This window comes from Cimex lectularius, unplaced genomic scaffold (genome assembly GCF_000648675.2).
Source record: "Cimex lectularius strain Harlan isolate CLEC.00 unplaced genomic scaffold, Clec_2.1 scaffold61, whole genome shotgun sequence".
NCBI classification, from domain to species: Eukaryota; Metazoa; Arthropoda; class Insecta; order Hemiptera; family Cimicidae; genus Cimex; species Cimex lectularius.
The window spans coordinates 574273-601774 of NW_019392650.1; the positions used below are offsets into that span (position 1 = coordinate 574273).

General features: G+C 34.0%; 2 protein-coding genes across 3 annotated transcripts; both read right to left on the reverse strand.

Annotated features, from left to right (window-relative positions):
* Window positions 1–38: 38 nt before the first annotated feature.
* On the reverse strand, window positions 39–15767 carry LOC106660823 (centrosomal protein of 290 kDa-like). Of its 2 annotated transcripts, none has more exons than XM_014383783.2 (31): window positions 15225–15767; window positions 7367–7412; window positions 6995–7308; window positions 6801–6936; window positions 6600–6736; window positions 6420–6542; window positions 6246–6361; window positions 6041–6173; window positions 5277–5443; window positions 5116–5221; window positions 4926–5055; window positions 4558–4659; window positions 4207–4499; window positions 3910–4136; window positions 3773–3850; window positions 3629–3709; window positions 3428–3548; window positions 3274–3372; window positions 2976–3170; window positions 2767–2918; window positions 2534–2704; window positions 2390–2474; window positions 2190–2323; window positions 1987–2125; window positions 1736–1928; window positions 1463–1547; window positions 1368–1398; window positions 1156–1257; window positions 970–1102; window positions 764–894; window positions 39–693 (listed from the first exon to the last, which is right to left on the reverse strand). In XM_014383783.2, the coding sequence occupies exons 1-31, from the start codon at window positions 15402–15404 to the stop codon at window positions 622–624; spliced, it is 4212 nt and encodes a 1403-aa protein (XP_014239269.1). In that variant the 5' UTR covers window positions 15405–15767; the 3' UTR covers window positions 39–621. The 2 variants fall into 2 exon arrangements, with proteins under 2 accessions (XP_014239269.1, XP_014239270.1); XM_014383784.2 differs by lacking the exon at window positions 15225–15767 and adding an exon at window positions 11807–11872.
* Window positions 15768–18464: 2697 nt separating this feature from the next.
* LOC106660964 lies at window positions 18465–22432 on the reverse strand. The gene is made up of 3 exons (XM_014384042.2): window positions 22221–22432; window positions 19452–19613; window positions 18465–19386 (listed from the first exon to the last, which is right to left on the reverse strand). Exons 1-3 carry the CDS (start codon window positions 22267–22269, stop codon window positions 19166–19168), a joined length of 432 nt encoding a protein of 143 aa, XP_014239528.1. The 5' UTR covers window positions 22270–22432; the 3' UTR covers window positions 18465–19165.
* Between the last annotated feature and the right edge of the window lie 5070 nt (window positions 22433–27502).

Below are 27502 nucleotides of genomic sequence, written 5' to 3' on the forward strand. Positions count from 1 at the left end.
TTATTTTCTTTATTTTAAGTATACCACAATTTACCATTATTACTAGGGATGTCAATATATTACTATTACATAATACAAAAATTGCACCGAAATATTAAAGGGAGTTGACAAAATTCAGTTGAAAAAATATGTTTTTACTTTTTAACGGCAGCTAGATAGTCATATGTGTTTGTCAAATTGAGATATGGGTTCCTTATTCATTATTTTATGCTTATGCTACCCTACTAGCTGTATTCACCTGACATTGTCCCCTAAAGAGTTTTTTAGACTGTGTAAAACTACTATATTAATCGGAAAAACATTACTTCACTTAAGAACTGAAGACAAAATATCGAGGAGTTGTGTTCAAAAACCTGAAAGTTCTGGGAGGATGGAATTACAAAATTACATGAAATATGATTACAGTTAGTGGAACAAAATTGTTCGTATATTGTTGATTAAATTTGTTTAAAGTACCACCTGAAATTTTATTGAATTAACTACCAAAAATGCTACAGACTTTTTATGATGCGATATAAAAGCACAAAATTATAATGTATAAAAAGAAACTGTAATTCTATGAAGGTGTAAGTGGAAAATATACACTGGTCTAGTTATGTACAAATACTAAATACATCCTTCTTAGTGTTCACGCTCTGCATCATGGAGATATATCAGTTTTTCTGGAGGGACAAGTTTTTCTAGAAGAGTTACCTGTAACATTTGACTCTGTTGTATTTATGAGAGGACTTTATTTATAAAAAAAGGTAAATTAAATACTTACTTGCTGTAACAACTGTTTTTCCCTGATCATAGCTCTTTGCAGCAAAATTTTAACTTTGCCAAGCAGCTCACATTTCTGACTGAGCTGCTCCTTCAGTAGTATGTATCCCGATGGGGCCATTTGGGAATCAACTTTAAAAAATAAAATAAAAGTTTCAATATGTATGTTTAATAATTAAGTTGGTGTTAAACTACTGCTAAGTTTACCAGTGTAAGTCTGACTACAAAATCTTGCCTCAGATTCCTTCAGCTGTTCTTCAAGTGCGAGCGCTCTTTCTACAGCATCTAGATAGTTCTCCTCCATTTTTTGTAGTTCCTTTTGTAGCTGCTCCACGTAATCCTTAAAAAAAAAATTACTGACTTCGATTTTTAACAATGTAAAAATACCAGTACCTTTTGTACATAGTTGGAATGTTGTACTCTCAATTTAGCAACAACTTTTCTCAGGCCAGCAACTACTTTAATCAAATCTTTTCTGCTTTGGAAGTTGATTTTCTGAAACAAAGATGTATTTTTATTTATTTTATGATGGTATTTCAACTACGAGGTTATATGAACCTCGGAGTATAAAAAGTATCTTTTTAAAACAATTTCGTTGTACATACTTCTGGAACATCACTGCATGATGAATCTGACCTGAAACAATAAATATATTGGTTTAAAAGTTTCTATAAATTATAATTATAAAAGTTACTCCTACCTTGGTGTCGTCATACCAAGTCTTGATTCGGTATTTTCTTTTTCCTCCTCGTCTTTGAAATTGAGTAAATTCTTTGTGAGCATACCTTTTTCAAGTTTTTAAAAATAATTAATACAGAATATTTTCACATCAATAGATAAAAGATAACAATAAATATTTGATTAAAACATGAGAAAGAAGGCAGATGGAGATATATTTTATGTGCAGAGTACTACTGATGACCATAGCTGTTTGTACCAACAACTAACTTAATAAATATTTAATTTTGATTACCTTCACTGACTTTCAATCTCCTTTGCAAAGCGATTCTTTCTCTCTCCATTCTTGTAATGATCTGTTTAAGCCTTGTGATCTGCCCTTCAAGTTCTTCAAGCTGAAAGTTACGGTCTTTCAGGTCATTGCGCAGCTTTTCATTTGATGTCTGCAATTTCTTCTTTTCTTCCCACTTTGCAACTTCATCCGCACACTAATATGTTGATTTCATTAGATTAAAAAAAAAATGGTTGAGTGAAATAAAATTTTACTCTTTCTTTTCTCTGCTGTATAATCGCCTTTTGTCTTTCATTCGCTAGTGCAATTTCCTGTTCAAGCTCTTTTATTTTATCCATGAGTATCAGTTCCTTTTTTGCAGCAGTTATTCCATTATGAGGAGATTTTGGATATCTACGATCGTAAAAGGATACCTTAAAGTTTATATAAAGTTTCTGAAATATAACATTGCTCTGACCTTAAATTTTGGTAATGCTTAATTTTGTGATTTTCAGTCTCAAGATCCTTGATTTTTATTCTCATCTCATCTTCCTTTTTTTTATACTTGCTTCCTTCCAGTCTAAGCTTTGCCTTAAGCTCTTCTATTGTTGACTAAAATAGAAAATTTTTATAGTTAGTTTTTTTAAATAAATTTATTTATTGGGATATTTCTTATACCTTGTGCTCCTTCACTTGACCCCTTAACACATCAATTTCATCCTCTTTGTTTGGTGGCTCATCATCATTACCCTTTTGTTGCAGGCTAAGAAATATGATACAAGTCACATCACTTTTGTTATTTACATCTTTGTTTAAACAAACCTTTCAGCTATTTCTTTCCACTTTTCTGTTTCTGTTCTTGATTTGATCAATGAGTCAGCAGTAAGGTGCAATTGTTGATTCAACTCGTGTATATCAGTTTCTAGGGCCTGTACTCTTGAAACCCATTTTTCCATTAGCACAGAAACAGCTTTGGAATTGGAAAGTTGCATTCTGAAAAATATGGTTTTATGTATTTTCTTGTTGGTGAATTTTGTTACACATGAAAATCAAACCTTGATGGTGTTTGCAAGGCTTTCGCCTCTAACTGATTATACTGATCAAGAAGCTTTTCGTATTCTTTGCTGTTCTCTTGAAGCATGAACTCACACCTTTCTATAACACTGTCTTTCTGTTGGACTATCGCTTGAAGGCCTTTCACTGTTTCCTACATTAAAAAAAAATTAAAAACAAAAATTTAAAATTATTTATAACATTGATGAACCTTCAGGGCAATAATTTTTTTATTGTTTTGTTGCGCTTTAACAGCTTTTTTTGATTCTTCCAATTTTTTCTTCAAGTCATCAATCTCAGCTTGCAGAGATGTCACAGTTTTCTCCTTCTCTTCCATTCCTTCTTTAAGTTTTTCAAGTTCCATTCCGTAATGTGTAATCTTTTCTTCGTGTTCTTTAATTTCTTTCTAAACATTAAAAATATATCTTTTATAATTTTTATTTATTTGTTTTTAAGTAAAAACAGATTGATTATCTTAAGATTTCAAGAATTGCAGTTAGGGACCATACCATTTCAACAGGTGCAATCGGTATCGGTTCTTTTTTCAAAGCTTCAAAATGTTCATTCACTTTATCTATGATGCTTTTAACATCGCCAAAAATCTGATTCTGAAACAAATAATTCTAAATAATCTATTTCTAAAGAGACACATCAGATGTATACTTTGCTTTCATTCAGTTCTTCTAAAACATTTTCTGTCTTAGACCTCATTTGCTCAATCACTGCATCAAGCATTTCCTTGTGTTTTTCTTGATCAAAATCTTTTACAAGCACCACTTCAGATCTTAAATTATTATATTTTAAATGTTAATTACAGTTTAAATTTAGATTTTTCAAAAACAATTTTGTTGTTTAAATGCATACGATTTTTTTCTTTCAAGAGATTTTTCAATACCATTCTTCTGGCCGTTTTCACTCAAACTCTTTACGCTGGACTGCCGTGACCTTAAAAATTTATTATTAAAAAACAAAGTTAACAATATTTTATAATAATAATAACCAACTTACAAAACTGGCTTCTTTTCGCTATGCGGAATAATTTCTGCAGCCTCTATTATTGTTTCAGTCACACTTGATTTTCTACTTCTAAAAATAGTTTTTGTATTAGTAAAGAAAATTATATCCTGAGTTTAATATAATCTTACGATTTGGCTGAGATTTGTTCATTAATTTCTTCAGAATCTTTTTTACTGAGTGGAGGAGAAGTTTCAGTCTGTGTGCTACTTTCAACATAAATTGGTTTTACTGGTTGAATTATTTCACTTGTGATTTCTTCTTGTTCTTTGTTAGGCTCATCTTCAATGTCATTTTCCTCAATTTCTGTTTTTTCTTCCTTTTCAGGTGTTTCTACTTGTTCTTCTTCAGTATTTGCCTTTATTTTTAATTTGCCAATATTAATCATTTTCACTTAGAAAATATTAATTTTCGAATAATATTCATACCATGACTGTCCTTGGGGCAGGAACTGGTGGCAAGCCGTTGACATCCGCTTGAGACATCCTTCCCTCAAGTTCACCAATCTTAAGAAAAGCAGCTTGCAATTCTGCTTGGAAATAACATTCTCTGAACCTAGTCTCTCTCAACTGCTGCCTAAGGGCATCGTTATTTCCCTGAAGTTTGTTCAAAGCGACCTGCAATCTCATTGCTGGATGGTACCATCCACTGACATGCCTCGAATCAAGAGCATCGAGCAACTTTTCCAAGCACTCTGATTCTATTGACACTTTGCTTTGACCTGAAAGATAATTATTGAGATTTCATTGTACCTGTATAAAACATTAGAATTATATTACCATCTTGAAACTTGATGCTTTCCATGATTTCATGAAGTCCCTTTCGAAGAGATTCATTTTCTCCAATTAGAGCTTTATACTTCTCTTCTATCTCTTGGATATCTTTAGAAAATTAAATTATTTGTACACATTTTAACCAAAAGAATGTTATCATTAAAATCACTTTATATTGCTGCATTTGTTAAGAAATAAAATATTATGGCCAATTATAAATTATAGAATTAGTGCATTATTACATAGTGGTTATATTATATCTATTTTTAAAAAAATAATTAAATACTACTAATAAATTCTGTTTCATTCATGCATATCAGAAATAATTACAGTTATTTAGAGAAATTATTTGGCAAATAAAACTTCTAACTTACATCCATTATCGCTTTGAACAACACTATCTTTTGTCTCTTCTTTTTTAGGTGCGATTTCTACTTTTTCTTCAGTCTTTTTAGCATTCAGTTCTTCATTCAGTCTTAACACTTGAGCTTTCAGATCAAAATTCTAGGAATAAAGTTTTGTTATTTATTTAATTTTTGTGTAAGAAAATACAACAAAATTTACCTGAACACTTAAATTAATAGCAGTCTGTTGAATCTGATTTAGCTGGATTCTCAACTCAGCGTTGCTTGTTTTTTCATCAAGTTCTATCAGGGAAGATTCACTTTCCCTTTAAATAAAATTTGTTAAAACTGGAATTGAAAACTACAGTAACAACAAAATACCTTTCTGCAAGGTTTAAATCACTGTTGTTGAGTTGTTGGACCAAAGTAAGTATCTGCTTGTCCCTCACAGCTACTTGTTTCTTCAATTCCTTCACTTCAGTTCTCGCTTCTGCTAGTCCATAGACTCCTTCTTCATATTCTCTCAATTGAATTATTAACTCTGTCATCTAAACAAGAAGTATTGCAAAACTCTACCATAATTTATTCATTAAATTATGCTAATCCATATATGTTTAGTAGTCTTAATTGACCATATTAAATAGTTCAATGATTATTCGGAGATCATGAGATGCGGTCTGGTGTGACATAGGTTTTAGAAAAATATTTTCTTTATCGAACCAACTTTTTGATCTTTATTGAGATCATCTTCAGGGCTCAAAGTGTTTTTTTCTGCGTAATTGTGACATTCTTGCGTGTCGTGTTGAGAGTGCTCCGAATAATCATTGACTAACGGTCACTAACCACCACATAGTTCAATTAATTATTTTTTTTATCTAAGGACATGGTTGAGATGAAAAAGTGTCACGAGCAGGATTCAAACCCACAACCTTCAGCTCAATACATCGCTGCTCTAACCACTTCAGCTATCATGAATTCGTGACTGTCACATGTTCAAAGTCATGATAGCTGAAGGGGTTAGAGTAGCAGTGTATTGAGCCAAAGGTCTTGGGTTCAAATCCCGCTCATGACACTAACTATTTCATCTCAACCAAGACCTTAGATAAAAAGAATAATTAATTGAAATATTAAATTATACTTTTTACCTCTTCAGCTCTGAATTGGGCATCCTGTTCAGCATCTTTCACTTTTTCCTGAAGAAAAAGAAGTTGAGAATTCGCTTTGTGCAACTCTTCTGTCAAATGTTCAACTGTTTTCCTCTCTTCCTCTTCCACTTCTCTGTTACAATGAAATAATTTTATGGTTAAATGATAAAATATGTATAAAGTATTATTAATTAGATGTACCCACCCTTCAGTGTTCTTTTTCAGTTGAAGCATTTCATTTGTACTTCTGCTAAGATCTTCACCTGCTTGTTTCAACTGGCCTTTAAGATGCTCAATCAGCTCTTCTTGTTGCTCAATTGTCTACAAAAGTGTTTAAAAAAATTACTATTAAAAATACAAAAACAAAAAGTAGCCTTACTTTAGCCAATATTGTGTAGTTTGTTGCAAACTGTGTGGATGTTTTAGGCTCAGAAGATTGCACCATTTCATTTAGTTTTTCTTTCAACTCTGCAATCTCATTTTCTTTATACCAAAATACATCCTGTAAATATGATAATATTAGTTTGATATATATTTACAAAATTAAATTTATACATACCTGCCATTTTGCTACCCGTTCTTCTAAAGCGTCGATTAACTGGTCTAAATGCAAATCCCTTCTATTTTTTTCACTTACAAGTTCAGACACTTGTGAGCTCAGACCTTGATTTCTTTCTTCAAGCAATGTAACTTTTTCTAAGCAAAAATAATCCAAACCAATTAACTTGAAAATAAAATAAGTATTTTTAGGTATAAAAACCTTGCAATTCATAATTTGAAGATCTGAGAGAAATATTTTCTCCTGAGAGTTTTGTTAAATTTGTAGTCGCTTCTCCCAATTCACGTCTTATGGCATTCAACTTTGTAGTCAGCATTTCATTTTCTTTCTCCAACACCTAAATACAGTATAAAATAAGTGCCAAATACATAATGAAAATTAAAGTAATAAACAACCTCAGTATCGCTCAAGAGTTGAAGAATGTGTTTGTTCTTATATTGCACGGTTTCTTTGATTTGAGCAATGTCTTCAGTGTTATCATCATTGAGACTTGAAGAAAGCCCTGTCTGAGCTTCATTCTGTATAAGAATTATTTCCCTTCTGAGTTCATTTTTTTCTTTCTGCAACTCTGCAACGTCAGCCATGAGTTTTTCGACTTGCGCTTTCTCCTTGAGAAGATCCTTCTCTTTAAGCTGGATCTCCTCAACAAGTTGCTCAGTCTGTTTACTCGCTTTGACCAACTCATCTCTCATGTCATCAACTCCAATGCCTAGGACAAATCATGAATTAAAGGAAATAATAATAAATAAATAAAGCGAATGAATTACCAGTGTTAGATGCCAGTACATCTAAATCTGCAAGCAAAGACTCCACCTAAAATATTATTATACTTTTAATTTACAGTATGCTTATCTGTATAATATACTAATGAATTTTAACCTAATCAATGAAAAGAAAGTACAGTCATTTATTTTTTCAAAAATATTATTTATTACTGAATATTTTTCCACCCATTATCATAGTTTTAACTAGGTTTAACAAAAACCACAGAATGTATGTATATTTGTGTTGGGCAGTTTTTAAAAAATATTAATGGTAATTCCTTGTCCCACTGTGCACCGGGTTCTATTGTTAAGAACCAGTCTCTGGGCAAGGTATTTAAGGCAAGAAAATGGCAGGCCAACTGGGCAATGAGCATGTAACCGTCTAGAGCCTGGATGTGGTACATGTTGGCGTAGACCACAACTTGTTGCTGGTCAAAGGTGCTGTATTCAGGTTTAAGCCATCGTATAACATCTGGCTTTCTTTTTGATAATTATTATTATTATTAGAAGCATGCAGATTTTTCTTGTTATACATTCAAAAGAGGCTGTCATAGCAGAAACTTTACTTTTAATCAAAAAAGTAATTTTGACCTTTTGAAAAAAACATAATTATAAAGTCACTAATTTCATGGTCCTCTTGACCAATTAATATACTACAATTAATTAAGGTTTTTTAGTTGAGATAAAAAAGTCAATGGCACGAGCGGGATTCGAACCCACGATCTTTGGCTTGATACTCTGCTGTCTACCACTTGAGCTATCGTGACCTCGATGGCTCGATCCACTCGGACACTAACTTCCAATCTCAACCGCATTTGTCGCCGAGAATCCAATCCGATTACACGACATTTGAAAAATGGCAAAAAGGAGGGAAAATTCAAAAGGTGAGGTTGAGGTGGGAAGTTAGTGTCCCAGTGGATCGAGGTCACGATAGTTCAAGTGGTAGAGCAGCGGCGTATCAAGCCGAAGAATGTGGGTTCGAATCCCGCTCGTGCCATTGACTTTTTTATCGCACCTAAAAAACCTTAATTAATTGTAGTATAATTATAAAGCTAGATATATAGGACACTATCAAGTAGAAATCTTTTAAACTCAGAATAAAAGTTAAGTTGGGGATGGATCAAGTAGAAATCGTTTAAACTCAGAATAAAATTTAAGTTGTTTAAGTTATATAATGAATGTGTTTAGAAGAGAGGGATAACTAGGAGTCTATTAACATAAACTGCTCAAAAATGAATAGATAAATTACCAATTTTGTAGTATTTACTTTCTCTAGCATTTTTATTTTATTTTTATTATAAATTGCAATAAAATTTATTAAATTATTGTTTTTTACTGAAGAAAAATTTAATTAAGGGATTTTGAATAATAACAAAATAAAAGATTTTTTAATTCCGGAATATTGATTATTGAACACAATAATTTTTTAAACAATTAAAACGGAGTATAATGTCATCTGTTTTCTAAAGCCTGTGCACCTGTTAGACATACTATTAGTTGTCACTAATTTCATAAGGACTATATTCATTCTATGGATATTACAACGCTGCACTCGGTTATCACAGGTCAACCTGCTACAGATGGTGATCGATAAGTCTTCTCTGCAACACACTTCCACATGTGTTAATGAGATTGAGGTGTAGAAGCACTGAGGGAAGGGGCAGATGGGAAATTCCCAGGTTTTCTAAACACTGATTAACAAATTTGGCTCTATGAGGTCCCCATCCCTGCCAATGAGATTTGAGGAATTTATTCCTCGATAATTTCTTGGACATTACAGACTGCGGTGAGGCTGCTTTTAACAATATGCAGTCCAGTTTGTCCTTCAGTGTAAATCCCATCCCAGACAATTACACCGCCTCCTCCAAACTGCACTGAAGGGAGCACGATGGGGCATTGTAATCCTCCCCTGTTCTCAGTAGGCCCTTTGGCATCTGCTATTATATTATGCAGAGTGGGCGACCAAGACCCAAGGGGTTAAATGCCTGGGTAGACTCGTACCCCATCCCTAAAAGGTCTGGGACTTGGTCGGTTCATGGGTCCTGCATAAACCTCTTGGACCTATTCACAAACCCCAAGATTTTGGACCATTTAATCTCGGGGAGTGATTTGGTGATGTTCTCTCCTTCAAAAGTCTCGAATCTAGACCTAGCGTACCTATCGCACTCTGCGAGGTAGTGCCTTGCCGTTTCTTCTTTTATTTCAAAAGAAGCAGCAACAGGGATCTGGTAGGATACCCATTATGAAGAGGTGTATTCTCAGTGGGCAGTGGCCCGTCAGAATACCTATCAGCCTCCTAATTCCCTTCCTTGAGATAGAGAATAGCCATTTCGATTTTACTGGTTTGATCGCCTTAACAAACTCTTTCGATTGCCTGTGTCCGGGGGATAAATTACACTCCCTAAGGAATTGTTTCATGCCCCAGTTATAGATACTCTCTTTCGCTGCGCTCATAGAGTGAGGTAATACCGGTTGTGGCCCGACAAACGCAGTATTAGAACCTTCTAAGGCTAGGCCATCCACCTTTTCATTGCCATGGTGTCCTTTATGTGCTGGTATCCAAATAAGGGTCACCTTATTCTCAAACCTGAAAGAGATCCTATTGATAAGATCTATAATTTCCTCCAATGTGAGGTTGACAAATTTTTTGGTATTGCCCTAAGACTAGCCTGACTGTCAGAAAAGATTTTAATATCTTTTCCCATAATTTTATTTTCCATAAGTGTTCTACAACACACATTGATGGCCTGAAAAACGGAGGTGTTTTTGCCAAGACGGGAGGAGATGCTGATTCCTAATTTTGGTATGTAGATTCCTGCACCACTCCCTGGCATCTGCTATTACTATACAGACAGAAATGTGACTCATCATTAATCATAACAGCATTCCAATTGGTGTTCTCTTCTAAGTGCTCACTGCACCATATTCTCCTGAATTGCTGGTGGTGGGCTGTGCTGCAGGTCACCTTAAAGGGGCATACAATGTGATGCCAACTTCGGGGCATTATGAATCATTTGTGTTGATAAAGGCCTTGCCAAAACATCTTGTACTTCATATAGGATCTGGTGGGCACTATGGAAAGGGTTCTATCTTGCATGGTCGTAATGGACTGAGATCCACTACCAGGTTTCCTATTGGCACTTCCAATCTCTCAGAATCGGGCTAAAGCCTGGGAGATCACGCTCTCAGAAACACCAACTACCTCTGCAATATCTACTTGCCGGTGACTTTGATGACTCATTCTCACAATTGTGAACTCCTGGTTCAAGATTATGTCTTTCCTTATTAAAAGAGAACACAACTGGATTAAAATGGAGAAAAGATGTTTCTTTACAAAATGTGTAATCTTCATGCATAAGTAAATCCATTATTAAAAAATTAGGATTAACATTTGTTTGTTTTTGGTTTGTGTTTTCTTTTTTGTTTTATCCTGCCAACAATAATGTATTTACTTAAAATTAATAGAATAAGAATAAATTACAAATATCCCTATTCATTTTTAAGCAGCCTATGCATTTTAGTTGGAATGAATTGCACTTTCGCTTTTGCTCTTTATAAAGGCTATCAGGAACTTTTTTTCCACTGGAAACTTCTTGTAATATAGACAAGATAGATTTTTAAATAACTTGATATGTTCTGAATATAAGTTTCCAGATCTATAGTTAAACTTAGTTCATTATATCTAAAAAATTTAAACAATATGATTGATTTTAATGACAGAGTTTTAAGAAAGTTTAGCCATTTCTTTGTCATTTTGAAGTTGCTCAAATTATTGGGTTATAAGGGTAACAAAAAAGTTCAGATAAAAAAATGTAAAGTCTATAATGTAAAATGTTGATTGCGAACATTGCAAATAATACCATTGAAATTAGAAAAATTTGATTGCTGCTCACATTAGCATGCAAAATATGTTGCAAAATATATACATATTTGTAAAACATAATCAGTTGGATTAGTAATTTTTGAGAAGTCCAAACACAGATTTCCCTTCAAAATCAAATTAAATTTTTCAGACAAATAAGTTTTTAAAATAAAAATATTTACTGTTATAGGATTTCTTTTATTAATAAGTATGCCAATTTGAGTATGATACTAAGTGATATCCAGCAAATCCTAGAAATAACTGTAAAAATTAACACATTTTAATAATAAGCTGAATATATAGTTTTTAATATTCTTCTTTCTCATCCCCTTTTTATTGCGATCTTTGTGTGGATCCCCTTCACATTTAGCAACTCTTGACACTCACAGGTGTGAACAAATATTAGTGACTTTACTCAAACAATTTAATTTAAAAAAAAGCAAAATCAGGACCTGATCCTAATAAATTAAAACAGCGACCTTTTAAAATAAGTGTATTAAAATTGAAATAAAATATAAAAAATTATCAGTGCCATATGTAACTCCTTGCCATTAACAATAAAAAAAAAAAAAAAGATGTGCCTTTGACCATGTTGAGTAAAAAGTTCTTCCTCTCCCTTACGGGTCTCAACCAGCTCTGCCTAAAGCCTACCGGTTGGGGATTAGCTTATCCTACCCCGAAGGTAATCCTTGTTGTTAAATTGTTATATTTTGTTTGAGTATTTCAAACATTCTATGTTTCTTGGATTTTTAAATTATCTTTAAACCAGTTGATTGACTAATGTATTTTCGTGTCCTAAGTTTGTTAATTTTATCCTCTTTTTACGATTTGTTAATTTCATCTTGTTGGTTTCTTATCTCCTGTTCTTTATTTTTTCCTTTTAGTTTCTTGGTTTTTAAATGAACTTTCAACCAGTAGATGTTTATATTTGTACTAGTTTTTACCCATGACTTCGTCCACGCAGGACTGTTTTAATGTACCTTTCTAATGTGATGCAGAGTGCTAGTATGGCTCTCTAATATGACTCGTTTTTCGAATTCTTCGTTCACTTCAGTCTATACATTGTAAAAAATTGTCTATAACTGAACTGTCATAACTGAAACAGTTTTATATGTATCAAATATCAAAAAATCCTTTCTTAGTGTCTATCCATGTCATTATAGATGCACTGTCGAAATTTCAGTCCTTTATATCCAGGGGTTTGCTCTGTGCATTGTTTGTCAGCCAAGGAACTGTTTTATAAATATGTAGATTTGTTCATGCGTTTTCGGGTCCTAATTTTTTTCAGTTGTCTCATCAGGTTTTGTTAATTTTATCTTGTTGGTTTCCTTCATTCTTGTCTGTGATGTATACTTCATTATTTATTCTCCTCTCCTCTGCTTTGATTGTTTTCTATTTTATTTATGTTTCTTGGGGGTTTTTAAACTGAACTTTCAACCAGTTGATTTTTATATTTTTATTTGTTAATGCATGTTCGGATCCTAATTTTCTTCCCTCATCATCAAACTGTTAATTATATCTAGTTGATGTCTTCCATTCTTGTCTACAATGCATATCCCTTTCTTCTTTCTCATCTCCCCTTCTTTGGTTGTTTTCTATTTTCTGCACTTATAACCAGTTGATTTTTATATATTTATTTGCTAATCTAAACTGCTCAAAAATGAATAGGGATATTTGTAATTTATTCTTATTCTATTAATTTTAATTGAATTAATCAATTGCTAGTTGGATAAAACAAAATAGAAAATACAAACGAAAAACAAACAAAAGTTAATCCCCATGTTTAATAATGGATTTACTGAAAAATAGTAAACATGAAAAATCACTCATTTTATAACCAAACACCTTCTCTTCATTTCTCCATTTTAATTATCTTTAACCATGGAAAGGCATCGTCTAGAACCAGAAGTTTGCAATATTATTGTGAGAATGAGTGATTGTCACTGGCAAGTGGATATCACAGAGGCAGTAGGTCACCCGGGCTTTAGCCCAATTCTGAGAGACTGGAAGTGACAATAGGAGGCCTGGTAGTGGATCTTAGTGCATTACGACGCTAAGGGAGGACAGAAATATTGTCATTGTTGCAAGACAGAACCCTTTCCATAGTGTTCACCAGATTGTAAATGAAGTACAAATGTTTTAGGACGGCATCAACACAAACGATTATGAATATGAGAATTTGTCCTCACATCATATGCCATTTGAGATGACTTGCAGCAACAGCCTGCCACCAACAACTTGGTGCAGCGAGCGCCTAGAAGGAAACACCAATTAGATGCTGTTAAGTTTCTTATAAGTTCGTTTTGCCTAATGTACTGGACTTTAGAAAACACTGAAATGTACTAATAGATGCGACACATGAATACTTCGGACCTTCTTGCTGTTATGTTTACTGATGAGTCGCATTTCGGTCTGTATAATGATAGCAGGCGCCGAAGAGTCTACCGAGAACAGGGGATGCATACAATGGCCTAGTTCATGCTCCCTCGGTGCAGTTTGGAGGAGGCGGTGATTTGGTCTGGGCTGGGATTTACACTGGAGGACAAACTGGACTCCATATTGGTAAAGGCAACCTCACTGCAGTCCAATATGTCTAAGAATTTATCAAGGAATGCATCCCTTAAACCAGGGATCTCATTGGCAGGGGTTTTCTGGATGACAACCTCATAGAGGCAGAGTTGTTCATCAATGCTTAGAAAAGGTAGGAATTTCCCATCTGCCCTTCCCCCATTGTCTCCAGACCTCAATCCCATTGAGCATATGTGGGATGCATTGCGGAGAAGGCTTTTCGTTCACCATCCACAACCTGCACCTGCAACATCCACAGAGTGAAATTCTTTATGAAATTAGTGATAACCTTATTAACAGTATGCTTAACTGATACTCAGACACAGATACACAGCATTAATTATTTAAAAATATTATTGTCCAATAAACGAAATTATAGAATTAAAACCTTTTATTTTTCAAAATCGGTTTATTAAATTTTTCTTGTGTAAAAAACAATAATTTATAATAAATTTTAATGCAATTTATAACAAAACTTAAATAAAAATAATAGGGAAAGTAAATACTAGGAAATTGGCAATATTCCTATTAATTTTTGAGCAGTTTATTTTCGGGTACTAATTTTATTCAGATCTCATTTGTTAATTTTTTATTGTTGGTTTCTCCCGTTTGAGACTATGATGTAAATCCTAAATTTAATTTTTTTCTATTCTCCCCTGCTTTGATTATTTCCTTTTTTTTTGTTTCTTTCTTTCGTTTTTTGATATTAATTCATTCAGGTTCCTCGAACTTTTTAATCTACTTGTAAAATATAAGCCAAGGTCGTGGGTTCGAATCCTACTCGTGACACTAGGTTATTCATCTCAACCAAACCTTACATAAAAAGAATAATAAATTGAAAGAAGTAATTTGGTCAATTAGACCACTAAACATAAATGGATTAATATTTAATAATCAGAATGTTTAAATAAAACTTCCCTCCCGGCATTTTGTTAAGATTGCGTACTTTCTTTGCTAACGATGTTGCAAGGGGGTATACATTAAGCAATTATCAAAACAACGTGGTAAACTTAACTGAAACTAAAAAAACTTAAAACTTATTAAACTTAACTTATTACTATAGCATCAAAATGTAAACGGTTGAATTTACTCTTCAACCTTGACCAACGTGTTCTACATTGAATATTTTATGTGCTGTTGTTTTATGTAATTATATTGACCGTTACAAAATTATGGTTGTGGGGAAAAAACCGAAGCTGTTGTTTTAAGCTTCAGCAAAATTGGTAAAATATTTATTTTTTTAAATTTCTAACAATGTTTGTTGTTATTCTACTGAAACAGGAAATAATTATAGTTTTGATTTCTATTAAACTTTCGCTGTTTATTGGGTTCTAATATGAGCTAAAATTATAGAATACCTTACAATTTTGGGAACAAGTGGGCATTAATTTTTTTTTTTTTCCAATTGGCATTTAATTTTAGCTTAAGTACCTGTTCTCCTTTGTACTTGAGAACTTCCTTAGTTATCAGAAACAATCTGTTTAGTTTATCCTGTGGTAGATCCGGCTCCAAATCCAGCCAGACTATGCTCTCGTAAAGGTCGTCTTTTTCCTGGGAGCTCAGCTCCTCCGGGCTGACGGCGAGCACGTTGTTGATGTCCACCTGGACCATTTCACTTCTCAAAAACGAAAAAACAAACTGTCAAAGAAAAACAAAAAAAAAGTTGGCGAGAAATATTGTTTATTTCTGCACGGTATCCATTGGACTGAATATTGTGAGTCATATGACACGGCGGAGAACGTTTTGTTGATGCCTGTTGCCATGGTAGCTTTGGACTTCCGTTTTCTGCCTATGAGGATCAATGTGAATTTTTATTTAAAGAATTAGCTGATTTTAAGGTCCTGTCATGTCAGTATACTTGGCACTAACTGTTTCTAGCACGACACACGCTAATATATTGCATTACTCCCGCGGAAGAAACTATAGCCGATCAGAAAACAATTTCGGCCTTTTGAAAGAAACTTCATTTTATAACGTGGTCGTCAATTGATTCGTTTTTGTCTTGCAACCAATTTCATGTTTGAACAAAACCTCTTGTTCTTTAGTTACAACATAGTTACTTAGTTAAATGATTAAAAAGTTAGCTGCATTGTATTTTTTTTTTTTTAAGCAAAAATTCCTGTCTCAGGATCAGTGTGGACCAAAGTCTGCCTTTTTCTACTACGACCTAAAATATCTATTGTGGAATTTATGTAGTTGTAAAGAATTCAGATTTTTTTTAGCATACTGGGTCCTTTGAGAATTATTGCATCCCCTGTTCTGTACCTAATGGCACTGGAGTCCTAATTATTTTTAAAAAAATTATTAGGCCTGTTTTTAGTGGTTGTATTTCTTATATGGTTACAATGTTCATCCCGAAGCATTTCCTCCTTGGATTAATAGCACCTCAGTCTCTTTTCCTTGTTCACAGAATCTGCAGAATGTTGGTTGATACCAGTCTTCCTCAATTGCCCATTCATTCCACAGTGCCCCATTATGAATCCAGTTAGGATTCAGAGTCTTTTTGTGCTTCCTTTGATGCATTATATTTTTTTCTTTTTAAATCTCACTAGGTTTTTGGATTTTTTTTTTGAGGGGGAGGGGGTCCAATAAGTCAGTTCCATCTTTTCCTCACTTTCGTCATGTCTTTTTGCCTAAGTTGCTTGTTGATGCTTTGGATCCTTATACCAAAAAAGGGTTTAGGACCTATCAGCAGGTTCACTTGCAAGGGCATCCACTCTTCATTTCCTCTCCTCCTCTGTGTCCTGGGACCCAGTGGAGTGATACCTTGTCTTGACACACCTAATCATTTTAGTTTCGTTTTGCAATTTTGCACCATTCTTGAGCTAATGACACATGAGTTTAATGCCTGCCTGATGATTTTTTTACCATCCAAATTGAATCAATCCCAATTGAGAGAATTTAAGTATTTGGATGTGGACTGAAATCCTCCTGCCTCAATTAGATTGGACTAGAAGTTTTGTTTAAATATAAATATATTGTTCATATCGTCCCTAGGGGCTATGAGTATGGATATTCTCTTAATAGGATGTTCTTTTCTCTTCATTAATAGTTTTCTTCTTTGCTGCCTTGTTATAATTTGGTGGAGCGGAATTAGTCCTAATATTTATTCCATACAGCTGTGGTATATTTTTTCATTGTCCCAGTAGTGCAAATGTATGCACACCATTCTATTTTTGTGAGTTCTTTTGTTTTGCTGTTTGTTTGACTTTATGGATGATACTTCTCTATTTAAATCTCGAAAACTTTCCATGGTTTCTTTATGCTTATTTCTTTAGGAATTAATAATGCCTTTCTGAAGAGGCTGTACCATTTCAGCGCTAATGCTTTGCAGACACAGAGGAGATGCTCCAATGCTTCTGCTTCTTCATGTCAGAGTCTGACATTTCTGTCTCTGTTTAACTAATTTTTCTTGAGGTGGTAATTGAATGTATAAAGGCCTATTATCTATGCCCAAAGAAAGGTCTATTATTTTCCTCAATTCTTTTCTAATAAGAGATAGATTTTTGTTTTACTGGTTGGTATTGAGGAACTTCTTTGTTTTGAACCTGGTGATATCAATCAGTGTGTGATCATCATGCTTTACAGTGTGACCCCAGTTCCGGTCCAAAGGGTGTGAGGGCTACTTGTGCTTTTGCTAGTTTGTCAGCCTGTTTGTTATCTTTAATCCCCTCAAGTCCTGGTACACATATCAAATATACCTGATTACGTTTTTTCAGGAGCTGGAGATAAGTTAGGCATTCCCAGACCAGTATTGAATTAATAGAGAGTGATTACTCGGAGATCGTGAGATGTGGTCTGGTGTGACGTAGGTTTCAGAAAAACATTTTCTTTATCGTGCCAACGTTTCGATCTTTATTGAGATCATTTTCAGGGCCTGGGATTTACATTGTTTAAATTTAACAAATACATGTAGGATGTGGAAAAAAGTGAATTTATACAATGCAAAAAATATATTTTTATATTCAATCAAAATATTTCTACTCACTCAAAGTGGTTAATGGAGAGTATAGGTCTTCAGAGCTACCTGGCTTATTCAAGTGTATGTATATCTGTGGTTTTTAATCCTGTTTTAAAGTATATTTTGTTACAGAGTTGCACGGATCTCAGCTTAGAAAATTGATGGTGTGGGTCCTAAAGGTTTTGCTAGGTTAAAATTTAAGCCTTTGACTCCTGCCCCCATTTCATGTTCCATTTTAGATTTATCTGGTTACTATAATAAAGCCCTTCTATAAGTTACATACTTTTTTTCAAACATATTTGATTAAGTTGTATTATAATCTGAAATCTATGCGATTAGAAGAGTGGGATTACAGAGAAACTGTTGATTTCTAGTTCCAATGGGCACACGACTCGTTTTTGCCACATTAGGTTTGAATCCCGGCATACCCCATGTCTTTTTAATTAAGAATAATCGAAAAATGTATTATAAGGTAGTTTGACCTCTGCAACACCTAGCACGTAATCAGACATTTTAAAAAAATCAGTCCTGTATAACAGTAATTACATTACTTTAAAATGAACAATAATAATTTGTTGAAAAATTGGAAATGTATTTAGTCCTGCTATCAACCAAATATTTTAATAATTAGGTGAAGTTATTGCCCAGTCTCATTTATTCGATGGTGAATTACTCTTTAAGGGGAATATCTAATAAAATTTAAAAAAAGAGACAGATTGCCAGATCTACATGTATTTACCTTAACAGTACAAAACTATTCTTTCAAACAAGAATAATTAACATATAAAAATATATAATTACTTTTATAAACATAGATAATTATAGACACCAAATAGGCAATGCCCTACATCCTTTGGGAAGTAAAAGTTACAATAATTTAATTACACAATATTACCAGTTATATCTTATATATTACAATAAAGATTAAATGTGATAAAAGTGTTATTGCTTGGTGACACTTTGCTTATTGAACCAAATTCCTGAGTTTGATTTCTTTCCTTAAACTATTTTTGTAAAAAATGTAATCAAGCTGGATGAAAGACTAGTCTCGGACGGATAATAATATTTCTGTTCAGTGCTCAAACTCAAAAATTCAATGTAATATAAAATCTAGAAAATTTTTCTATCGTAAAATGTTGTAATAGTGAGGTTAATAAACAATTTATACTATAAAAATTGTCACATAATTTTAAACAAGAAAACACATTGAGCTTAACAAATTGGACTAGCTCATTAAAAATAATTACATACATACTTATTTTCTTAAGTTGAAACAACTAGTTGTACAATTACAAAAACAAAATTTGATTTAACAAAACTCTTTTCTAAGAGAACAGAAATGTCTTAGGGTCTAATTCATAAAAATATAAAAAATAAAAACAGTCTATTAAAAGAGTATTTAAGCCTTTGTTTATCTAATTGAATAAAGTACCATAGCTAATAGAAATAAAAATGTAGTGACGCCAGCTGTAAGGATAGAGGACGAATTACATCCATCTTTACTGTTGCATGTGCAGTACTCCATGAAAATATTATAAGTCCCAGACCTCATGAGGCAAAACCTCTCGTCGCCCTCGATCCCAGGCTCGCCCAGGTATGCACAACTTCTGAAATATCTCCACTGTCCGTGTACTGAAAATTTAGCAAAATTGTGTACGACTTTATCGTTCGCTTTAATGTGTATTTTATTCAATTACCTTTCTGTCTTATTTTCCTGCACATGGTAGGTTTGACGCCAGGCAACGTATCAAGATCATCCTTCTGTACACAATCCGTAATAGGAACACTAGTGTTGTCAAAAGGGTCTGCACATTTTGGGTCTGAGTCAGATCTGCAGTCCCAACATTTGATTGAAAAACCTGGAAATAAAAATATAAAAAAATTCTTAATTTCAATTAGCACTATGTTAAAGTCAAGTTAAGTTCTGAACCTATAGCCAACCCTATTAGAGAGGTACACACAATCTTTAAGCAATGAGAATAACAATGTTCACAAGGCAAAAAAATTTTTGAGTCAATAAAAGATCATGTTTTTTGCTTAAACTTTATTTTCTACACATTATTAAAGAATCCAATGAGTATTTTAATAGTCCTTTTAACCGAGCTAGATAATTTTATGTATGTATACAAAATTAGATTGATCTATAATATAAATTTGTGTTGTACAGGCAATTGACCGGATTTCAAATAGATAAAAAGGAGATAAGACACTATGTTTTAGTAATATCTGTACAAAGTTTACATTTTAAATGCTTTTGCTGCCTATTTCCCCATCTTAAGTGTCAATGTGCAATTTATGACTTTGGCTTATTATGCATTTATGTATTTTTAACCATGCCAAAGATCCAACATGTGCTCAACAAAGATTTGGACAAATTGCCCTTAAATTCATTAAATGTTGCATTTCACCTTTTCCAATCTTTGGGGTGCTTTTGCATGCCAATAATTAACCAAACATCAGTACTTTTGTGAGGATTCTTCTTGAATTCTGTGGGTGATGAAGCTGCAGCTTTTGCTGATCATGCTAATCTGCCTAGCCTACCAGCGTAGGTCTGCCAAAAGCATTTCACCTTTTTTACTGCTGGGTTTATACATGGTTATAAAATGTATTTTTTGTCACTTTTTTTTCTTGAATGGTTTTATATCAATTCAACTATAGTTGTGCCATTTCCAATCATCCTAAGTCTTCCTAATCTTGCTGGTTGTCTGCCAGATGCATTTCAGCATTAAGTCAAGGTTTAAAAATTGCCAGTTATTTTTATATTAAATTATTAAAAAAAACTATATATCTTTTAGAAAAAAATGACAGAAATGTAGTGAGATCTGCTTCATGCCTATCCTCACTGGATTGGCGTGTGGTTGCATTTCAGCGTTTAGCAATGTTTAGGTCTAAAAATTTTAGTTGTTTTTGCATTAAATTATTCTTTATTAAAGCTTTTTGCTTCAATGCTAATTTACTTAAATTTTTCTCCCAGGTTTTTTTCTAAATTATAATATATTCCGGACTAATGTTCTAGAAATGATATATGGTAGAGTGAATGTGTTGTTCAATCTTTTTAAAAAGATTTAATGTTGTACTGGTTATAACATTAACCAGTTTTTCCATGAAGTAAATAAAAAATACTTGCATTTCACCATTTAGTAATGTTTAGGTCTAAAAATTGTTAGTTGTTTTTACATTAAATTATTCTTTATTAAAGCTTTTTGCTTCAATGCTAATTTACTTAAATTTTTCTCCCAGGTTTTTTTTTAAATTTTAATGTAACCCAGACTAATGTTCTAGAAATGATAAATGGTGGAGTGAGTGTGTTGTTCTATCTTTTTAAAAAGATTTAATGTTGTACTGGTTACAACATTAACCAGTTTTTTCATGAAGTAAATAAAAAATACTTGCATTTCTTTATATACAATTTTTGGAAATGTATAATTAGACAATTTTAAGATATCTATGGTGGTCTACAGAGTGATGAACCTGTAATTTCGATCATCTGTGACAATTCGATCTTATCTCACTGTGATGGATGTCAGATGTGTTTCAGCATTTCTTCATCTTCAGGGTGTCAAATGTAAAAACAAATCTGACGAACCAACACGGCAATGATATGTTGACCAAAATGATCTGTGCTAATTGTGTCTACAGTATGTGTATAATTAATCGGCTATAAAAGCAATGTGAGACCCGTCAAAAAACATTTTTAAAAAAGGTGAATTTCTCCTCAATTCACATATAACAAAGTGGGAGTTAAATATTCTACTCTCACTTGTTGTTCGATTTAAGAATGATCAAAGTTGACCAAATCACTGCACCATTAAACAAAACATCAATCAATCAATCGTTTTCTTTTTTCTTCAATTTGTTCACGCAAAAAAATCATCTAGAAAAAAGATAACAGCACCAGAAACCGAAGACTCTCCTGGTTTAACAACATATAAGTATAAAAAAATTCAAAACACCCTCTCAAGGAAATATTCACTGAGATACCAACTTTAAAAAATTGCCAGTGAGTTGGATATATACTAAGATCTAAAGGCAAGTATGTAATGAATTTGACAACAGTTAAATGAAGAATGGCCAAATGTTTGTTTGGAAAATTTTGCTGTTTTACATGTACAAAGAAATTAAGAAAGGGAACTGAATTAATATTTTTTATACGGTACAATTTTAATATTTTGTTGAATAAGGACAATTCTTGTTATTTACAGACAACAGTGTTAATCTCTAAATTTTGGGAAGCTACTTCTTAATTTGGAGTAACAGTAGCTTACTAGTAGAGTAGTACTGTAAGAGTAGTACAGTCCAACGTGCTTAATTAATCAGATTTCTTCGCAATTTGAGATTCGTCTAAAATCAGTTTACGCATATAACAAAGTATGAATTAAATTAGAAAGGTGGCTGTTATAAATAACGCTATAAAGCAAAGGATCAACAGGTTGGCATGTCGTCTTTGGAATGTAGTATCTACTTACTTGGGCCAACTAGGACAAGCAGGATCGCCGCTCCTACCCAGACGTTCATTTTCTAACTGCTGTGCTGATGAACAAGCATCAATTTCGAAAAACAGAATATGAAAAAAAATTGGAAACGACGCCCAACGTTTGTAAACGTGGTTGTAAACAAAACGATTGTGGGAAGGGTCACTCCCTTGCCAGTCCGTTCGGCAGTCGTCGTTTCAAGAATACCACGCCCCCCTAATGCCACGCCCGGCAACCGCTCCATTCAAAAACAGACATAAATTTCCCTTAAATAGTGATTATAATTAAAATCACACGAGGGACAAAGCTTGTGACACTCCTTTCACAAATTAATTCAAATTTAAAAACGATAAGAAAATATGAAACTTGGTGAGAGGAAAAAATGGCATGGCATTAGTTATTTACTCACTGAGAGAACGATCAGCCTTGTGCACAAATCGTGGGAAAAGTATTCTTAGTATAAATACTACATTATACAACGTCGTTTAAAATACTTTGATGTAACATGCTAATGACATAAAAATGTACAAAATTGAAGCAATTCTAACATGACCTGTGTATACCTAACGGCCTTCATTATTTATGTCTACTGTTGTACATTATTCATGTTTCACTACTTGGAAATTAATAAAGATTTAGCATGTAACGATTGACTGATTAATTTTATAAGCTCAATTCTGCACATAAATATGCGCCGAGTTGGGATTATGACTCACTCAATTCGGTGTTTCCGGGGTAATATCAGATCTGTAATGTTTTATGATTCAATCAATAATTTTCAGGTACTTGAAACAAATTTATTGAACAACAGTTTGTTTCACTACCTGTTGCCATCATCCATGTATTTTTTTAATTCCGCCCTCCCAGAACTTCTCACGTTAAGTGATGAAGTCTTTAGTGTTTTATGCACAAGTGGAGTGCTTCCCATTAATAGTGTTTTGCAGAGCCCAGAAATAGTGAAAATTTGGAAGGGGCAATGTCAGTCGAATACGGTGGTGGTTAGCAGTTCCCAGCCAGCACCAACAACCTTAACCGGAAGTCGGAACTTTATAACTACCGCAACAAGGTAACCGCTGGCCTAAACCTGGACCTAAAGGACAAATCAATATTTCCCCCAGTTATGCAAAATACCACTCCTTACGACAATAAAACAGACACTACAAAACCGGTCTCCGGAAAAATAACAGCGAAACGCTAACGAAAAGTTATATAGCCCCTTAGTACCCGAAGAACATAGGTGGATTTATACCACACAACCCACTTGGACTCCCTGAGGTTAAATTGGATGACAAATAATCTAATTTTAAAGTAATTTGCGAATCAGTGCATAAGGTACATTAATAAAAGAAATTATACAAGATAACCTAGACGACATAATAATACCGCGAATATAAATAGAATAATAGAACAACACGGCACGCAGCGGCCACGGATAGCCGTTCCGGTCCCTCAGACATATAAAGATTTTTAATTGATGATTGAAGGGATGTTTGTGTTACGACTGTGTTGTGTTTATGCTGATTTATTGGAATGAATTCAATTTATTAGCGTGAAAGGAAGGGGTTGTTTAACCCCGCTACGAGGAATATCGAGTTCTCTGGGGGAGTGAATGTGACCAGACTTCTATGCTGGTGGTGATCTATGTGTATTGTGTGTTTTATATTTATTCTGTAGTTGAAAACCTGAGGTACAAATGAGAGGCTGGCATTTTAGATATCGATTTAGTTTTCATATAAAAGTAGAGAGACAGTAACAGATCAAAAATGGGCTTTTTCAAAAACACCGGCACCCCGAGGGTTGATCTGCTCAAATGACTAAAGGATGAAAATTACGCGTGAAAGACCAGAAAAAGAAGTAAAAACACGCCGGCGATGACCTCAACTGTTTGTCGGCTACTAAATTCCCTGTTTACACTTGTTTAAAGTATGAAATGGGGGCGTCGGTGGCCGCAACGGTTTAGGCGTTGACACGGCGCTCATCTCTGTAAGTTAAAGGTCCCGGGTTCGAATCCAGCGTCCAGCGTTCGAACCTGACATACAAATGGTTTTTTTTTTTCAATAACATCAGTTCCCTGAAAAAAGTATGAAAAATACCTTCGATTTAATTCAATGGAATGCCATATCATTAGTAGCTAACAAGGGTATTTGGAAGTCCTTATCCACAATAAAAAATTTAAAAATAGGGCAATTTCAGAAACTTGGTTCCAATCAGGTTTCAACCATCACTTTTGGATAACGATGATGGAAGATGATAGAAAACCAATCACTTTATTAGTTACAAATAACATACCTTTTAATATACTCAATATTTTTTATATTTCAAATAATGTAATGTGTATTAGGACAAAAATTCCTCAAAAAAATAATGAAATTTTTTTTAATATAAATCTCGTGTCGATGTAAAGCGTGCCAGAAAACAATATATCTGCAAGTAAGTGGGATAAATTTTTACACCTCTCCCGAACTCTATTGTAATATGTGGTGATTTTATACAGCTTTTGGCTGTAATTTCAATGACAAAAAGGATCCTCATTGTTAGAAGCATTATATAAGTCGAATTTAACGTTTTTAAATTATGTAAATCCTACTTTTTTAATGTAGACTGTATCTGAAAGCAACAAATTCATAGATATGACATTATGGCCGACGTCGCTCATAATTTAGTATGGACTGTAGGCAATGACCCCTCAGGATTAAATCATTTACTAATCATAATTACGTTTCATAAATATGTACTTATTAAAAACCATCCGTTGGTTCCACTCCTACCTTACCGATCGCCACCAAGCTGTCTCCCTTCCCAATGGCCTTACCTCCTCCTTCCACCCACTAAAATCTGGGGTGCCCCAAGGCTCTAGCATCTCTCCTATCCTTTTTTCCATTTATATCAACCGACTCCATCCAGTCCTTTAACTATTACCTATATGCCGATGACTCCCAAATATACATATCTTTCCACCCTTCCGATCTTCACTCGGCCATTCTCTAGATCCAAAAAGACTTAAACTCCATCAACGAATGGGCACATAAACATTCCCTAGTCCTCAATCCGTCCAAATCTACCGCCATAATTATCGGGTCCAGGCAACTCCTCAATTCCCTCCCCAGCATCCCACCTCTCATACTAAATAACCATCCCATTCCCTTCTGCTCCTCGATTAAAAACCTAGGAGTAGTCTTTGACCAAAACCTTTCCTGGCATCCTCACATTTCCCAAATTTCCCGCCATTACATTGCCTCCCTCAGCCAGTTTCGTCAGTCCTGGCTTCTCATACCTTTCTCCACCCGCAAACTCCTTGTATCTTCCCTTATACTTCCCTTCTTCGATTATAGCTGTGTGGCATACGGTGGTCTCTCGGAGGGGGGAACGCGCGATTGAAGCGTATTATAATTGTTGTGTAAGATTCATGTTCGGCACCCCACAGGGGTCCCGGGTGTTGGGGTTGTATTTCCAACTTTCCTGGCTATTCCCCTCCTTCCGTGCACAGTATTTCCTAGGTTGCTTTCTTTTCCAGTCCTCCACACTCGTCGTCCTCCTTACATCACCCAATCCCTCCAATTCAACTCCTCACTCGTTACACCCGCTCATCCCCAATTGATCTTATCCTTCCGAAACATACAACCATACCTTCGAAAGATCCTTTCTGACCCGAGCCCCTAAACTATGGAACTCCCTTCCCCTTTCCATTCGTCACGCTGCCTCCTTTTCCTCCTTTAAATGCCACCTGTATAATCACCTCCTCTCCCTCCAAGCAGAGACCTTACGTTAATATTTGATATTTTTGTTTAATATTCTTGTAATTTTCTCTTCTAGCCTGCCTTACTGGTATACATTGTGCCAAGATTTCTATCTCATTTTACTTTTAATTTCATAGAAGGAACTTCCTTTATTTATTTCATGTATATTATTCTTAGGGGACACCAGTCCCAGAATAAAGTTATTTTTCTTCTTCTTCTACTTAATAAAATGAATATAAGTAAGGCAAAATGACACAAATATAAAAATTCCTTAAATTCTTCATGACGAAGTTTAATTTATAAAAGTTACATCGACTTGATTGAAGAAGAAAGTATCCTGCGAATCCATCCCTACAATAAAAAAATCACATAAACGAACAAAAATTCAACAAATAAAATTAATGAAAGACAAAACAAATACAGGCAAACGCCTATAGAGTCTTTTCCGATTTTTCTCTTCTTAAAGCTGTCTGAACCGTAAAAGAAATAGTAAGTAATTATACTACACTATTCTTGAACTAAATAGTTATAAATATTTATCATTTTGGTCTGCCTGGGTTGGTCTGTCAGATATTTCGCCATCTTTAGGGTTGGCAGCAGTTGCTGGAGATTTTAGGGATAGATTAGTAGTGAGGAGTGGACAAAACCACTCTTAGTTTTATAGTTGCTTGAGTTATACTTTATTTTCATAATTCGTAGTTTATTATTCAAATGGGGAATTAGAACTTCCAACAATTTTTTTATTGAAAAAATAGGATATACTTTGTAAAATGTTCAACTTTCATTAGTCTAAGTAATAAAAACAGAGAAATATGATTTTTAATTTAGTACTTTTTTAGCTGCAACTGAGCTAACTGCCTACAAATAAAATATTTATGTTCTAATGGCCTACGTTACCTCACAGTTAGAAGTTGCGTAGGAAGAAGGCCGATTGTTTCTTTTACTCAGTAATTTAAAATAGTATTCCTTCTGACTAAGTGATTCAGGCTGCCCCTATTACTTTCCCTTTTTAAAACTAAAATGTATGTATACTTGATGAATAAGCTTATCATAGCCTGCCGAACTGTATTTAACTAGATCGATCGAATGATTCACTCATTCTCTACTTACATCATAGCGATTTTTAGATTCTTTTAAATCGACACCGCCTTGTTCTTTGACTTCTACCTTATTCAAGAAGAGTCAGTTACGGAATCTGAAATAACAATAATGATGACGACGCGGAGATGAGCCTTCTCTGGGATCAGTCCCTCCACACCTGTCTGTCGTCCTTATTGACGAATGTGTTTTCCTTTCGGTTTTTCTTTCGCCAGGCCGTGTGCCAGTTAGACAATAATTTCCGCGGTTTCCAATTCACCAGTCATACCGGCCAAGTGTGTTTTTCGGCGAATAGACGATTCTAAACCGCGTCCTCGAATTTGATTTCACAAAAAATGGACGTGTTTATTTTACGATTGCATGTATTTAGTAATTTTCTCAAATTTTAAAATCGATTTCGCAATCAGCGGGTTGTGTTCTGGATCTTTCAGTCTGCAATTC

Coding starts and splice junctions, on each gene's coding strand:
- LOC106660823 (XM_014383783.2), bottom strand. CDS start 15,404: ATGGTCCAGGTGGACATCAACAACGTGCTCGCCGTCAGCCCGGAGGAG. Junction 6,937..6,994: donor AACTCTTGAGCGATACTGAG/GTTGTTTATTAC, acceptor TACTGTATTTAG/GTGTTGGAGAAAGAAAATGA. Junction 5,444..6,040: donor CCCAATTCAGAGCTGAAGAG/GTAAAAAGTATA, acceptor CTTCTTGTTTAG/ATGACAGAGTTAATAATTCA.
- LOC106660964 (XM_014384042.2), bottom strand. CDS start 22,269: ATGAACGTCTGGGTAGGAGCGGCGATCCTGCTTGTCCTAGTTGGCCCA. Junction 19,614..22,220: donor GCTTGTCCTAGTTGGCCCAA/GTAAGTAGATAC, acceptor TTTTATTTCCAG/GTTTTTCAATCAAATGTTGG. Junction 19,387..19,451: donor CAGGAAAATAAGACAGAAAG/GTAATTGAATAA, acceptor CTAAATTTTCAG/TACACGGACAGTGGAGATAT.